This window comes from Uranotaenia lowii, chromosome 1 (genome assembly GCF_029784155.1).
Source record: "Uranotaenia lowii strain MFRU-FL chromosome 1, ASM2978415v1, whole genome shotgun sequence".
NCBI classification, from domain to species: Eukaryota; Metazoa; Arthropoda; class Insecta; order Diptera; family Culicidae; genus Uranotaenia; species Uranotaenia lowii.
Window position 1 is genome coordinate 155,073,328 of NC_073691.1, and position 14,982 is coordinate 155,088,309.

The 14,982-nt window shown below is 36.5% G+C and overlaps 1 protein-coding gene and 1 long non-coding RNA gene across 2 annotated transcripts; one reads left to right on the top strand and one right to left on the bottom strand.

Annotated features, from left to right (window-relative positions):
* The first annotated feature begins 2,399 nt into the window (after window positions 1-2,399).
* LOC129748890 (uncharacterized) lies at window positions 2,400-2,926 on the top strand. Its single transcript, XR_008737859.1, has 3 exons — window positions 2,400-2,438; window positions 2,498-2,747; window positions 2,826-2,926. It is a non-coding gene; the product is annotated as an uncharacterized LOC129748890 (long non-coding RNA).
* Window positions 2,927-12,234: 9,308 nt separating this feature from the next.
* LOC129738050 (uncharacterized) lies at window positions 12,235-13,664 on the bottom strand. Its single transcript, XM_055729228.1, has 2 exons — window positions 13,532-13,664; window positions 12,235-13,470 (listed from the first exon to the last, which is right to left on the bottom strand). The coding sequence occupies exon 2, from the start codon at window positions 13,465-13,467 to the stop codon at window positions 12,235-12,237; it is 1,233 nt and encodes a 410-aa protein (XP_055585203.1). The 5' UTR covers window positions 13,468-13,470; window positions 13,532-13,664.
* Between the last annotated feature and the right edge of the window lie 1,318 nt (window positions 13,665-14,982).

Below are 14,982 nucleotides of genomic sequence, written 5' to 3' on the forward strand. Positions count from 1 at the left end.
TTTATGATACGAATGGTTGATGATCTAGTCAAAAAGATTTTTTACTGTTTTTTTCATATTTCTACAGTTGGTAGCCATTTTGTTCAGTTAGAGGATAATGGATCTGCATTATTTTTAAAAATGTCTCGATAACATGATAATATAAAATTAAAATAATAATACTTTTATCGGAAAACATATACACTGTTCAAACGATGAAACTTTCGAAAACACACTTTGTAGCCCATATTCGTAACTAAAGGTGCTACCGTTGCATGATGTTGCAAATTTGCAACAATTAATAAAAGGCCATTATATCAGACAAAAATTTAAAAAAATCTTCAAATTGTATTCAATTATGTTTATTACATTACTGAAAATGCGAAAATATTTTTTCCAGTAGAATTTTTTTTCCTCGGTGTGAATTGGACTAGGTCAAAATTCTGAAAAATAAGCCTTTTTTAACATTTCATATTTTTCAGATTGAAGTTGGTCTAGTTTATACATATATACTCGGAAAGTAATTTTTTTTAATTGAACCGTATCTTGAAGTTAGAAATATGATTACCATGAAGAAAAAAGTTGACTATTTGAATTTCTGCATAATTTACAACAGCTTTAATTAATTGTTGCAAATCTGTTACTTTATGAAACGAAGGGTTAAACATTAAATTTTAACTTTCGATGAAAACTAATTTCATATTTTGTTTCTAAAGGTTTCATAAAAAAATAAGCTCATCCTTCAGGCTAAGGACCATTTTTCAAAAGTTACGTTTTAATACAAAAACTATTAATGAAAACTTTAAATAGAATAGATAATCATATAAATAGTAACAAATATAATTTGTTTTTTTTTCGTACATTGTTGAGCAAAACATCATAGGTAAAAATCATTCACCAAAACCCCCCCATGAGTCGGTTCTTCCTACGGCCCTGTCTATCGATAATAATTCATCTCAATTGAAGGCTTCCTCAAGTGGACAACACCTTTTGGCTTTATTGGGTTGAACTTTTTCGCTCCAATCACTTAGAATAACTTGCCCTGAAAAGATACTCTGACCATTTGTAACAACGAAACCGATTGATTGGTTCGATGGCATTCTAATTTGCGAATACCGTTCGATGTGATGAAAAACTGAGGCGGGTTCATTTTTTTATCGCTTATTGCTAAGCGTGAGATCAAGGACACGAGTGAAATCATTTCAAAACAATTAAACCATTATGCTGATTCCGCGACTGTATTGAGCATTTTGATTGATTAAAACGTGTCGACAGTGATTAGTTAATGATTGGCTTAACTGTTTAGTAGCCTTTTAAGTAACCTGGCTAGCGGATTGACATAAAAGATTATCTGTATAGCTAGTCCTGATTTCAAATTATTCAGAGACTGATTTGTTTTTGTTCAGGAGTCGCACCATATATGAAGAGGAAAACAACTGAGTGAGAAACCTTCAAAATTTTGAGTTGTTTTCATCTACACACAAATAAAAAGCATAGTAGAATTACTAAATCCGTGGTTTAAATGAACAACAGGCAACCATATTTTTGAGTCAAATATGTTTTGTTGTTTATAATACCTTACGCATAGCAATTTTACTATGTGTTCAATTTGGCTGCGCATAGTAAATACGACTGCGTTTTAGTAAAATTGTCAATGAAATGATGCATTGTTCTACTTCGTCCCTAGTAAAATTAATATGTTTCATGATGAAACTAGTATGTGTTATGATAAAAATTAGGAGGAGCGAGGAGCTTGATTTAAATAGTAAAAATACTATGTATGTTTGTTTGTTTATTTGCATGCATGTATTATGACATTATTTGAAACATTAAAATTCACACTTCCGACAAACGTCGGTCAATGTTAGTGTGTTCTCCCGATGCTCTGGAAAGATTTTCAAAGTTATGAAACTTTAAAGCAGCTGAAAATGAGTTTTTTTTCTCACGGGTTTGATGATTAATGATCCTGAATTAGTGTAAACAACAAGAATGTTTTGCATGGTAAAATTATCATACGCACTGATGTTTTTGAGTCAATAATGTTTTGTTCTCAAAAGTACCATGTGCGTAGTATTTTGTTGATATGAATTAGTGCCACAATGTCTAAATTACTATGCGGACGCTAGTTGTAATAGAAATTATGATGAAATTATCATGACCATAGTATTTTCGACAACAAACATTGAGAGTTATCGAAAATTACCAGGTACATAGTAATTTCAATATTGTTTCATGCGCACTTTTACAAAATCGATGTAAAACTTTTCATGGTTGAAAATACTATAGCGCTGAAATGGTAAAATTATCATGACAGCGTCTTTGGGATAACCACTCAATTTTTTTCCGTGTAGCGAGTTTCAAATCCTGATACTTAGCAAAGACGCACACTTTCTCGAGTAAAATAGATGAAAACAACTCAGAGCGTTTGAAAACAAAAGTTGTTAGTCGGACGGCGACGGGTAAAATTTTAAAACTTTTTTTTAATTTAGTTATATATAAATATTTTCATCCCCTCTAGGTTGGTTTCCACTAGGTGCGGGACAGCTTTTCGCAACTGGAATAGGCGGAAGTACCGGCTAAACATGAAGTCTATTCCCACCGAGGAACAACGACCGTCGAAACTGGGGGCGATGAGAATGAGGAAAAGTTTTGCGATAAAACGAGCGAAAATCGGAACCAACGGCGACGAAGTCGCAGCTGCCAAAACCATCTCTTGCACCGATGGCTGAAGCACCAGCGACTCCAGCTAAACCATCCTCCTTATTCAAGTAAGTAAAAATAAGTTATCAAAAATATTTTTTCCAATAGGTACGTAGTTTGAACCAGTTTTTTTTTTTTCATTTCAGCAACAGCCAAGCCGAGATAAACGTTGGCCAATTTCTGCTGTTCCCAATCCTTTTCCATCGGTAAATTCCTTTGTTTGCAGGAGAGGAACGATATACCACACAAAAAATGGTGGTTGCCTCTCGCCGACTCCGGCGAAAAAAAAAGCGACGAGAAATAAACGTTATGTTTTTAAATTTGTTATAATTAATCCAAAATTTCACTTTTTTTCTTCAAAAAAATATAATCCCTTTCGAAACCGTGTCAAAAATTTATAAAATTCTGAGTTATTTTGGCTCAGACCGTTCAAACGCTTGTTTAAAATGCCTGATTGAAAACAACTCAGAATTCGCGAAAACCCCTACAATTCATTTCTGAGTTTTGCCGCTCTAATCAAAATTTGAGTTTTCCCAGTTTTGGCGCATTTTGAATTGTTTTCCTTCAATTCTGAGTCAAGGAGAATTAGAGTGTACACCATAAAAGACTGTCATCTGGCATTAGGCCAGTTCTACGCCTGATTTTTTTTTCTTTAAATCCGGATTCCTCGTTATGAATTCAACATGAATCTACATAAGATATGCCGGGGTCAGTGTGGACGATGGCTGTTAAAACAATACTGTGCACTATTTTCCCAAATTTTTAATGTAGAATGTTTATATTACTTGAAAACCATCCGATATCTGTGCAAAAGATACAATTCCGACAATAACGGATGTTTACAGCGATATTTGACTACGATTTCGAGTTGATGGGCATATTTATCAATTGCAAATTTCTCGTAAACTAGCTGGCTCTTGACAAAAAAAAACTCTACATTGAAAAAATTCTTACATTCGCAACAACCAGTTAGAAAAAGAAATAGCGATTAAAAATGAAAAAAAAGAGTTTATTTACAAAAAAAAATAAAATTTTGTCTCCAAACCCTACCTGACGTAAGTGTGGACGGCTTTAAACAGACTTGATGTTCATACATTTTTTTCCAATTTTCTATCCTTCATCCAATACAATTTTCAATTTAGCTATATTTAGCATTCGGATCATGAAAAGTTTTGTAAAATATCTACTCGTTTGTTCTGTATAAGTATATATTTTCGATAAAATCGAATCTCGTGTGTTGTAAACTAAAATAACATACAATACATAATCATTGAAAGATGTCTTACTAATAGTACCATGAACTTTTTTCAAAATTTTGGACAGTTCGAGCAACAAAGTAACCTATTCAACCAAGAAAACACAAATTTACTGAAAAATCAAAGGGAAAATCTACCGTCCCCACTAACCCCATAAGGCGGGGTCAGTGAAGACACCGGCAGTCCCTAACAATTCATGTGATAACTTTTCTCGCTTTGCGTCTATCAAGCTCATCTCTTCAGCGTTTGTAAACAACACGTTCTGCATCACATTGAACGTATTTTTTTCAAAAATGATTCACTGCTTATTTTTTAATGATTTATTTAAGTTGAATTATACGAAAACCGTCCACACTTACCCCGGTATACCTTATGTTGTGGTAGTGATCACGCCCTAGATTAGCGGTCGGGGAACTTTTTAACTCGTTACCCCAAAATATTTTTATGTAAGTTCAGTTGATATTACTCCATGCCGTATAGCTATAGCAAAAATCAAATATTTTGCTTTCTGAAAACTGCTAATAAAACTATTTTTCTTTTAAATAACCTTTTTGTCTTATAAACGTGTGTGAAATTTGAAAAGGAAGCTTGAATGGTATTCTTTAAACCGACAAAGTTATATAACATTCTGTAAGTCTTTCCTTCAAAACTGAGTCAAAACATTACGCACTCTTATCAGATAATAAATTATGCTGCATGACGTTCCTGGTGATTGGAAAGATGAATTTCGCCCTTTATTGTTCCCAGATGATGCGAAATTACAGATTTTTCCACAGAAAACTTTCCATTGTTGACATTATGGTCGATTGAGAGACGACTGACTGTTGTATGCCAATTATTCGACCGAATAACTTTTACAAAACTTTTACAGCGTATAGAAGTTTTAGTTTCTTATTATTTATTAAACGGTTTATAGACGCCACAAAAAGTTATTTATTTGCATGTTTAAAACCTAAGCCACTTGTAATGTCCGTATAAGAACACGAATACTAGGAATTGGTTTGAAAGGGCTTTTATAAATCTGAACAGGTTCATAGGAAGGTATAATTAAACATTTTCAAATCCTTTATCTTTTCAAATATAAAAATGTTTTATAGGACACTCAAAGTGCCTAATAAAAATCAAATCTCAAAAGTTTAATGTTGTTATATAAGTTGGATATATAATGGGCGTGTAGATGTCTTAGAGACTAGTTGTAAAAAGGTTATTATTAAATGATTTTAAACCAATAATAGAAATTATACGTCCTTTATAAACTAGCGTTCAAAAATTATAAAAACAATTTGAATTTTGTGTGTTACTTGGGTTTGCTGCTCTTTGCAAAAAGACGATAGATTTGGATTATTCTCAAATTGAAAACGTGCTTCAGAATTAGAGCAAAGTTCGAGAATAGTTTCTACCAAACCTGCAGCCTGCAGGTTTTTTTTCTATATCACAGCAATTTCACATTAAAAAGGATCTACAATCCAAGTGAGAGTAGGTGTATCAAGATCTGGAAAATTATTCGAAAAGTGCTTTGTACACACTTAATCTTTTCTCCTGTGGTCGGGACGATTTCGTCCTGTATTTTCAACAGCTGAAATTACAGGACGATTTCAGGACAGCAAAACAGTACAGGAAAACAACTGTCAAAATGTCCTGTGCGTTCGAAACGCTTTCCTCCCGAGATTTGTAGGGAATTCTGAATTGGTTTCCTGTACGTTCGGAACCGTTTTTTTTAAATGCCAACCATGCAAAAAAAAATTAAAAATAAAAGCAACACAGATTATGAATGAATAAATAGAGTATTTATTTCCAAACATTTTATTTTATCACAAGATCTATTTTAAAAATTGTCGCACGAAGTTCACAATAGCTGGAAGAACACACGGAACACTAATAACAAAAACACGGATTATGGAACCTATCATGGGAAGCCTTCCCAGGAGTTTAGCAGCGGAGGCATAACTGCCCCTGTTGCGGAGAACTCGCTCTTTGACAACGCCTTCAAATCCTTGGAAATCAGCAGCTAGACACTGTTGTCATTGCTCTTGAACTGGTAATTTTATCGTACTGATTTAACTTACTTTGAACAGCGATTAAATCTGTCGTGCAAGAAGCTGTAAAACGAACTTAACACGACACACATAGACAAGTTGCGAAAAAAACTTTTGTTTTTTTTTCATTCACAACGGCGAAACGTGATTCAGGAAGAAACGGTCCCGACATTAAATCAAATACCTGAAATCTTGTTCGAAGTTTCTTTCGAATTTCAGGAGAAATTGAGTGCTACGGGAGTCGGTTTGCTATCTCCCAGTGCCACAGGAAAATCTTTTGTTTTTGACATTTCAAGTGTCATTTTGAACTGTATTCCTGTGATTCAGAGGATCATAGTCCCGAGCGGAATAATTGCAATCTTAGTGTGTAAGTCTGATGTAATTGATGTCAGCAAAAGTAGTATTCGCGTAATCTTCCTAAAACAAAGCTAACTTTAAAAAAGTAGTTATCTTTCTCTATTCTAAAGCTTAGTTCTTTTAGAAATGGGACACTTTCATTTGCTAATAACTCGTTTACTAGTTATCGGACATTCAAAATTTTGACAGCATTTTGTTGGCAGTAAAAAGTACTAAAAGAACCTATTTTTTTCAAAATTTAAAATTCACGTGTTTTGGAGATATTTACGATGCAAGAGAAAAAGGAAAAAATAATTTTGCACAGTTTCATTCAAAATCCATCATTATCAAATTGATAGCTGACAAAACCGTTGATTATTCGAAAAATTATTGTGTATGAGTGGTAGAAAATTATGCAAATACTGTCAAAAATGTCCACAAAGTTCAATTCACGCATTGGAGTGAAGCATATGATCGGCGAATTCGGCTTAGGGTCATTAGGGAAGTTAAGTCTCATACTAGCATTTTTAATTTTCAATAATTGAAAAACTAAGGGTAGATCGCTGAAATTTGATTTTTTTTCTTCGATAAGCTGAAAGTGTTGCCTGGTAATGAGTCATTCAAGCCTAATCTCAAACAACAATTTTTTACTAATTCCACAGCTCGTAAGCTGTATAGCCGATTCTGAGGCTATGGGACAGATGATTTCTGATGAACGAATAATCTTATGAAATACCCGATTTGAAACAAATTCCAGCGTTTGAATCCTATACCATGTCTGCTCATGGCAAGGTCCCGAGTATATCAAAGTATGTATTTGCTGGTTCTTTTGTATAAAATATAATGATTTGCCAAAATTCTCCTCCTGTGGGAAAAAACAACAATTTTCAAAACGAAAACTATGGTTTTCACTGTTTTTAAAAGCCTAAAAAGAGTAATCTATTATGTACCCTTCGCAGCCTACGATCTATACTTACCCACAATACTTAAAGTTCAATCTCATGATAGTTTTACTTCGTTATTGCAAGATTTTGCCAGCAAAAATTCCATTAAAACGCCCAAAAAGTGGGTCAAAAATTTTCAAATTTGTAAATTTCGAAACAGCTGTATCCACTAAATTGCCCTCAGTTTCTGTTAAAAGAGAAGTATTGGTCCGAAAAATAGCAGAAATTGAAGGAGGAGGATGTAGCCACCTTAAATACAGATTAGATGAAGTATGAGTTTGAAAAACTGATCAATATCATGACTGAAAAAAATGTGCGCCGACCGATGGGAGGTACCAAGAATAAAGTAGATTTTTTTCTTACAAAAAGCGATAAATATTTTTTTTTCAAATTTTTTCATAAATTATCATAAGATTATCTCATTTTTTTCTTAGAAAGTTTTTAGATCAAACGAATGGTTTTCGAGATACACGCATTTGTAACTGTCCCATTTCTAAATGAACTAAGCTTTACATCCTGTCTCCAATATTCTTTGTTTAATATATTCATACTCTCAAAATTTCAGCTAAACTTGCGAGAGTCATAAAAGTTTCGACTTCTTTTTTGAGATCCCTTACTAGATTTATTTCCGCATGAAAGCCACCTTACTTATGTATAATGAAATAGGTCCGTATATTCAACTTCATCGTTCTGACTCAATTCATGGAATATCCGAGTGTTTAAGTGCCTCAGATGTATATTCATGAGGAATCCAATCATTGCTGCATTGAGCCAGCATTAAGGTAACTGAAACTTGACAAAGGAGCTAAAATAATGAAAAATGTTTCCCGATTTTAAGATGACTCTTTTGAAAGTTGATCATCTTTACATATAAATCGTTTACAATTTTAGCGAATAGTAATGGAATGGTAAATCGAACCATGAATTCGATTTTGAGAAAAAAGGGGGTCATCCATATTGATTGAGGAACAAGATAAAAAATATTTATTCAAATGGAAAGGCATTGAAACGATCTAGCAAGTCTTTGGTAAAGCCCGGTTTACAGTTCTTGTGAACTCGAACTCGAACGTGAACGTGAACTCACCACAGTGAAAAAATATTCCGCAGTGAAATGTCAAATCGGTCAAATCTTCAAAATTCGTAAGAGGTTTGTTCAACTGCAGGTAGAAATTGGTTTCGATCGGTAAATGACAGATCATTCAACCAATGTTTTGATCGATACTTGTCGAACCAATGCTCAAATTTAAATTCAAATTTCTCAAAAAAACATATTGTTCTTCTTCAAAACATATTCAGCTTTGAAAACGATTTGATTTAATAAAATAATCCCAAAGTTCTTATCTTTGAATACAATGAATTTAAATTTAATTTTATGATTTTAAAGTACTCCCAAAAAGTATATATCGATCAAGGAGTAACGAGCTTTAGCGATTCGTTTCTTTTGAAAAATTTATGGAAAGGACTGTGGTAACCGCTCTACTCCACTATCCAATGAATACTGACTCGGGTTCGGGTTCTGTTATTCGGCGTTTATTTCTTTCTTACACTCTAATTATCGTTTACGTATTTCAAGCTACAAACTAACCAAATACAGGATACCACATCCTCCCCTGGGTTTAATTAGTTGATTTCAAACATTTACTGACTTATAACATTCAAGAACCTTTGTGGCCGTCGAATCGATCTGGTTGGACGTTTTGCTGACTGGTATTCGAAGGTTTCAGTATCAGCTCCACGTTTTTGAGTAGAGGTTATATCCGATAAATTGTCGCTACGGTTGAGCTGAGGAGAAGATATTTCTGATTCAGCTGTGGGTTCGCGTTCTACAAACTTTTTGAGAGCCTTGACGTTCCGGTCGAATGTTTTGTTCGACACCATATCCGTAACCGTTACTCTTCCGGCTCCCGTTATTTCTTTGACTTCATGAAAGCCATTTTTATATACAGTATCTGTTTTATCGCGCTTTTGTTGTGCCACCAACACCGTATCTCCTGGTGCTATGTGTAATTCTTGCGCTCGTCGACGCCTATCTTCCCTCGAGTTTCGTTGAAACTTTGCCAGTTGATCCCTCTCTCGAAGCTCATCGTCGTTACCTTGTTTAAAATCTGTTTTAGTGTTCGGTAAAACTCCTCTGACTACTCTCCCGAACATTAATTCTGCGGGAGGCACTTTTGTAACGTGATGTGGCCATGAGTTATAAGCCGCTACATACTCGGCCAAAACTTCTTTCCAGTTTCTCTTTTCCAGTTTAGCTATTGAGGAAATTTTAGTTATACCTTGCATGCTTCGTTCTACTAATCCATTTTCAGTGGGATTCAAAGGGGTACTGTGAATTAATTTTATTCCCCAATGTTGCTGTAACCAATTTTTGAGCTCAACACTATTGAAAGGTGGCCCATTGTCAGCTTTCAAAGTCTTCGGGAGGTAGTAAGTTTCAAACACTCTTTTAAGCGATTTCTTAACCGTTTCAGTGTCTGATTTCTCCATTGGCATAGCGACTAGAAATCTGGAATAGTTATCAATAAGTATCAATGCTTTCAAGTGATGAATTTCGGACGTGGACCAGAAATCCATCGACACGTAATCCCATGGGTTGTTCGGGAGCTCTGTTGCTGTTATTGGAAGAGGTTTACTATTTGCTGTTACCAATTGACAATGTGGACAGCTCCGAACAAATTTCTCGACGTCGCGATCGATACCCAACCACCACAATCCTTGCCGCAATAAGTTTTTCATGGTGGACATCCCTGGATGACAATGATGTGCCAAGCGCAACGCACGATCATGTAGAGAAAAAGGAAGTACAACCTTTTCTTGTTTCATCAAGAATCCATTTTGCATGTAAAAATCTTTCTGGAAAGCTTGGTATTTAACTATTGACTCCGGCCAACGCTGATGTTTAGTAAGATTTTCAACGACGGTCTGCAATTCTTTATCTTTCGTTAATTCATCTTTAACCTCCGCATTAGTGATTGCTAAAAAGCTTTTTCCGACAAATTCCGCACTAGCTGTAACAGCACAAAGCTCGTGAGGCTCCAAAGCAGATTCGAACTGAGGATCATTGCGTCTAATACATATTCTAGATGCCGGGTCAGCAATATTTTCCTTGCCAGATATGTGCTCAAAATTGTATAAATAATGCTCAGTTCGCATCAGCCACCCTTCAGCCCGCGACATGATTCGTTTTCCTACCTCTTTTTTCTTTTTCGAAATAAACATCAAAGCTTCACTGTCACATCGGAGTGTGAATCTGCGACCTAAAAGGTAATAGGAAAACCTCTCCATGGCCCAAACGATTGCCAGCGCTTCACGGTGTAGTTGGGGGTATCGCGATTCCGTTGATGTCAAACTCTTCGACGCACAAGCAATAATACGATGTTCGAAATAAACATTGTCCCTTTGTACAAGAATTGCACCTAGTCCCCATGGGGAAGCATCCGTATAGAGGAACGTTTCATCGTTATCATCGAAAAATCCTCTCTTTATCAAATCGTTGTCAACCGCATTTTTTAAATCCTCAAAAGCTTTTGTCCTCGCATCGTCCCATTTGAACAACACTTGGCCAGTGATCATCTCGCGCAATGGTTTGGTCCTGTGTGAGAAATTGTATATAAAAGGACTGATAAACGTGAGCAGTCCCAGGAAGCTCCGGAGCTCAGTTACATCCTTAGGTCTTTGAAAAAGTTTAATATCTGAGATTTTCTTATCTGCCGGTAGTATTCCTGATCCGTCGATGGTGAACCCGAGAAAATCAACTCTAAGTTGATCGTAAATTGATTTTTGCTCATTTATCGTTAAATTGTTGTGATCAAGTATCTGCTTTACTTGTTTAACGAATGTTCCCAGTTCGACCAGAGTCCGCCCAAAAATAAGGATATCATCAAGATATACAACAATATTTTTGCATGTCACAAGAATTCGTTCCATAACGTGCTGAAATAATTCGGGAGCACATGACAATCCGAAAGGAAGTCGTGTGAAACGCATGAGACCATTAGCCGTCATGAAGGTTGTGAAATGTCGGACATCTTCATGAAGTTCTATATGATGGTAAGCATCCTTCAGGTCCAGTTTCGTGAAGAACAGGTTTCCTTTGCCATTCGGAATGGCAGTCCATATTTTCTCTAATGACGGCATAGGATACGGTTCTCGGATAATAGCTTTGTTGAGCTCTCTGTAATCTATAACGATTCTAAAATCGCTTCCTCCTTTTGGGACCAGTACGAGGGGTGAAATGTATGAAATGGTGTCCTGCTCTTTATCGGCTCGCTCTATGATGCCTTTAACTTCCATGTCCCGAATTCTATCACGCGTTGCGGCTTCAAAGGCTTTAGGGATATTATACCGAATAATTTGACGTGGATTTGACATCGGATCCACCTTAAATTTGACTCCTTCAATTGGAACCTTCGGAAATTTTGTTTTGATTGTATCTGTTAAAGAAAATTAGCTAAACATTGCTTTTTTTATGTTATTTATGTTTTACCTGAAGCACTTTTCAATTCCGTGTAATTTATAGCTTTAATCGATTTTTGAGGGCCAATTCGAATGAGATCCAATTCTTTTGCTGTTTCGTATCCCAATAATAAAAGGTCCGTTCTTTTTACCACAAAAAATTTAGCTAAACATGGTGGTTGTTCTAGCTGTTCAACACCAATCAGAGCAGTAAAAGAACATTCAACATCCAAAGGACTTTGGTTACCATAGCCTTTAAGAATTTCTTCCGGATAAACGATTACGTCCTGAATTACAGTTCGACAATGTTTTTTAATGTTCCGCCAACCCTCACTGGTTATCGTGTTGACTGTTGCCCCACTGTCAATAAGGAAATCAAAACGCAAAGTGCCTATAGTGCACTTGATAAATCGGGGATCTTTGGATAGCATTGTTTTCGAGGATTTGGTTACCAACTAGAATAAAGAACAAAAGCAAAAATTTAGTTTTCGAAAACAATTAATTTATTTCAAAATAAATTATTCAACATTAATTGGTCAAGTTGTCTTCAATATCTACCTGATTTATACGGGAAGATTCTTTCTTCAAGTCAAGCTGTCTTTCAGGACCGTTATCACGATCTGAAAAAACTTTGTTTCGGGTAGAACGACAAAACTCAGCGTAATGGCCCCTTTTTCCACAACTGAAGCACTTGGCTCGAAATGCTTTACAAGATCTCGGTCGATGTTCTTTTCCGCAGTCATCACACTCCTGTATGATGTTCTGAGAAAGTGGGGACCATTTTTTCTCAAAATGTTTTTGGTTCCTGAATCGCTGATTACCTCCACGATTGTTCAGTTGGTTTCCAAAACTTTCGTAGCCTGGGTTTCGAGTTCGGATTCCACGGTTTATCGGATGCCTTGTATGCAGCGCATTGACAGGCTTCACGGCTCTGTCATTGGAAAATTCATGATCGAGCTCCTTGGTTGAATCGACCTTGCCATCTGGTTCGGAATTTTCGGATCTTATGAAATCCAAATGCTTACCGTGATCGATGATGCGTTCTAAATTGTTTCCCAAGACATCCGAAATCTCGTAAAGTTTTCTTGATATTTCGGGGATAGAGCGCCTGAGCAAAGCTTGCAACAGCTCCTCTTCTCGTTGCTCCGGACGAAACTCGCAAAATTTTACCTGTCCTTCGAGGCGTAAGACCCAATCGGTGAAAGTTTCATTGGAACTCATACACATATCACGAAACTTCATACGTTCTTTAGTATGATCACAAGTTTGGTTGAAGTATTTATTCAACCCAGAAACGGTAGCATCGTATATGTCACTTTTTGCATCTGTAACGAGCTGTTCTTGCAACTCTATGATGTTCAAAAGAAAACCTCCAGCGAAAATTTTCATCCCAGTCAATTTGGTTCGAGAGTCGACACGAGCCTTACAGGAAGCAATTCTCTCGAATTGATCCCGAAACCTGATCCACTCCGCCTTGCGACCGTTTGCTGCTAGTGCCCCGTCGAATGGCTTCAATGGCCAAGCTCCAGCCAACCAATCGGCAGCAAATCCGGCTCTACCAGTCGTTTCTTGGGTGATTCGCTTTTCGGCTGGGGCAGTTGGAAGGGTTGGTTTTTGGCCTTCATTTCCAAAACCAACTCCGGAATCAATCGTTTGCGGCATCGTCAAAACATCTTCTTCATTGAACATGCCATTCGCATGCGTCTCGTTCTCGGATTCTTCGGACATCGAAACGTCGCTCTCATGCCAAAAACCACTCATTTCCTACAATTATTCAATTGATATTGAAATCTCGTCGAACTTGCACCGGAAAATTTCTACTTACGATCGATGGAATGAAACCAATCTGGCTCACAAAATATCCTCGGAAAAATCACTGCAAAATAGACCACAAACTTGTGCTATTCAACACTTTGCTGCTTGAAAAAAAAAATCCTCGCAAAAATCTCGGCTAAAACAAAAAACCACACAACAGACGCTTGCTAAGTGACGAAAAAAAACCGTTGAGTTTTCGTCTGTCGCAATAGTGTTCCCTCTCTTTCAAAATACTTTCTCTCTCACGTACACTGTACTGAGCGAGGGAATAAACATGCGGATCGAAAATCCAATCAACATTCCCGAGAGAGTAAGAGAGAGTGGCAGGGAACAAGCTGTCACAATGAAAAGCCTTTTTCTTACAGAATGCGGGATAACTTCACTCTCAATTTGGTATCATGTCTCCCACAAATTATGAAAATGATTCAACATGTGCGCAAGCGAGATGCAGCACACAGTATATAAAATGACAGATTGTTCTCTGTGAGAGGGATTGACTGTTTTGGGGCCCATCCTCAGCCTCAATTTGAATCAACGACATCGATTATTCTCCTTGAACTGTCCGTATAAGAATATTTTCATCACTCTCACACATAAGAATTTTTCCATTCCAAAACCGTTGAAAGGCACGCGCACTTTTTTTTTTCTCTGGGCAACACGAATCTGAACCTTTACTATCGGCATGAAATTTTTTTCAATAAATGACTTACGAAAATGCACTCAATATCAACGCTGTTTTCAGTATATTGAATCACAATTTGTCCAGGAATGAAGCCAGAAAGGAACATTTGATGTCGAATTTCTTTACATGGCTAAGAGCTTAGACTCTGCGAAATTTTATACTGCATGTATGAAAAATAATTCGGGCAATGAGCTTCACCTCTGCGCCATTTTCCGTCCACTTTGAGAATCAGGGAAATCACTGTCGTCATGAAATACCATTGGCAATGAGCTAGAACTCTGCGCAAGTGTGAATTTTCGTTTTGCATTGACCATGAGCCAGAGCCTCGGTGCAACGCATTAGTTTTACATAGTTTTTTTTCTGATCGGCAATAATATTGGGTCCTCTGGCTATGAGCAAAACTCAGCGCAAGGAAAAACATTGACCATGAGCTTCCTCGGTGCAATGCTAAAACGATCAGGTTCTTTCCTTCGAAACTATCGGACTTTGCCTCCTCTGGCTATGAGCAAAACTCAGCGCAAGGAATGGGCTTTCGTTCTGGCAGGTTCGCCAAAATGTGGTAACCGCTCTACTCCACTATCCAATGAATACTGACTCGGGTTCGGGTTCTGTTATTCGGCGTTTATTTCTTTCTTACACTCTAATTATCGTTTACGTATTTCAAGCTACAAACTAACCAAATACAGGATACCACAAGGACGTTATGAATATAACTTCTACAAAAAAGCCATTTTTTGTTCTTGTTAAAAATTGACAAACAAATATTTCTAAATTACTTT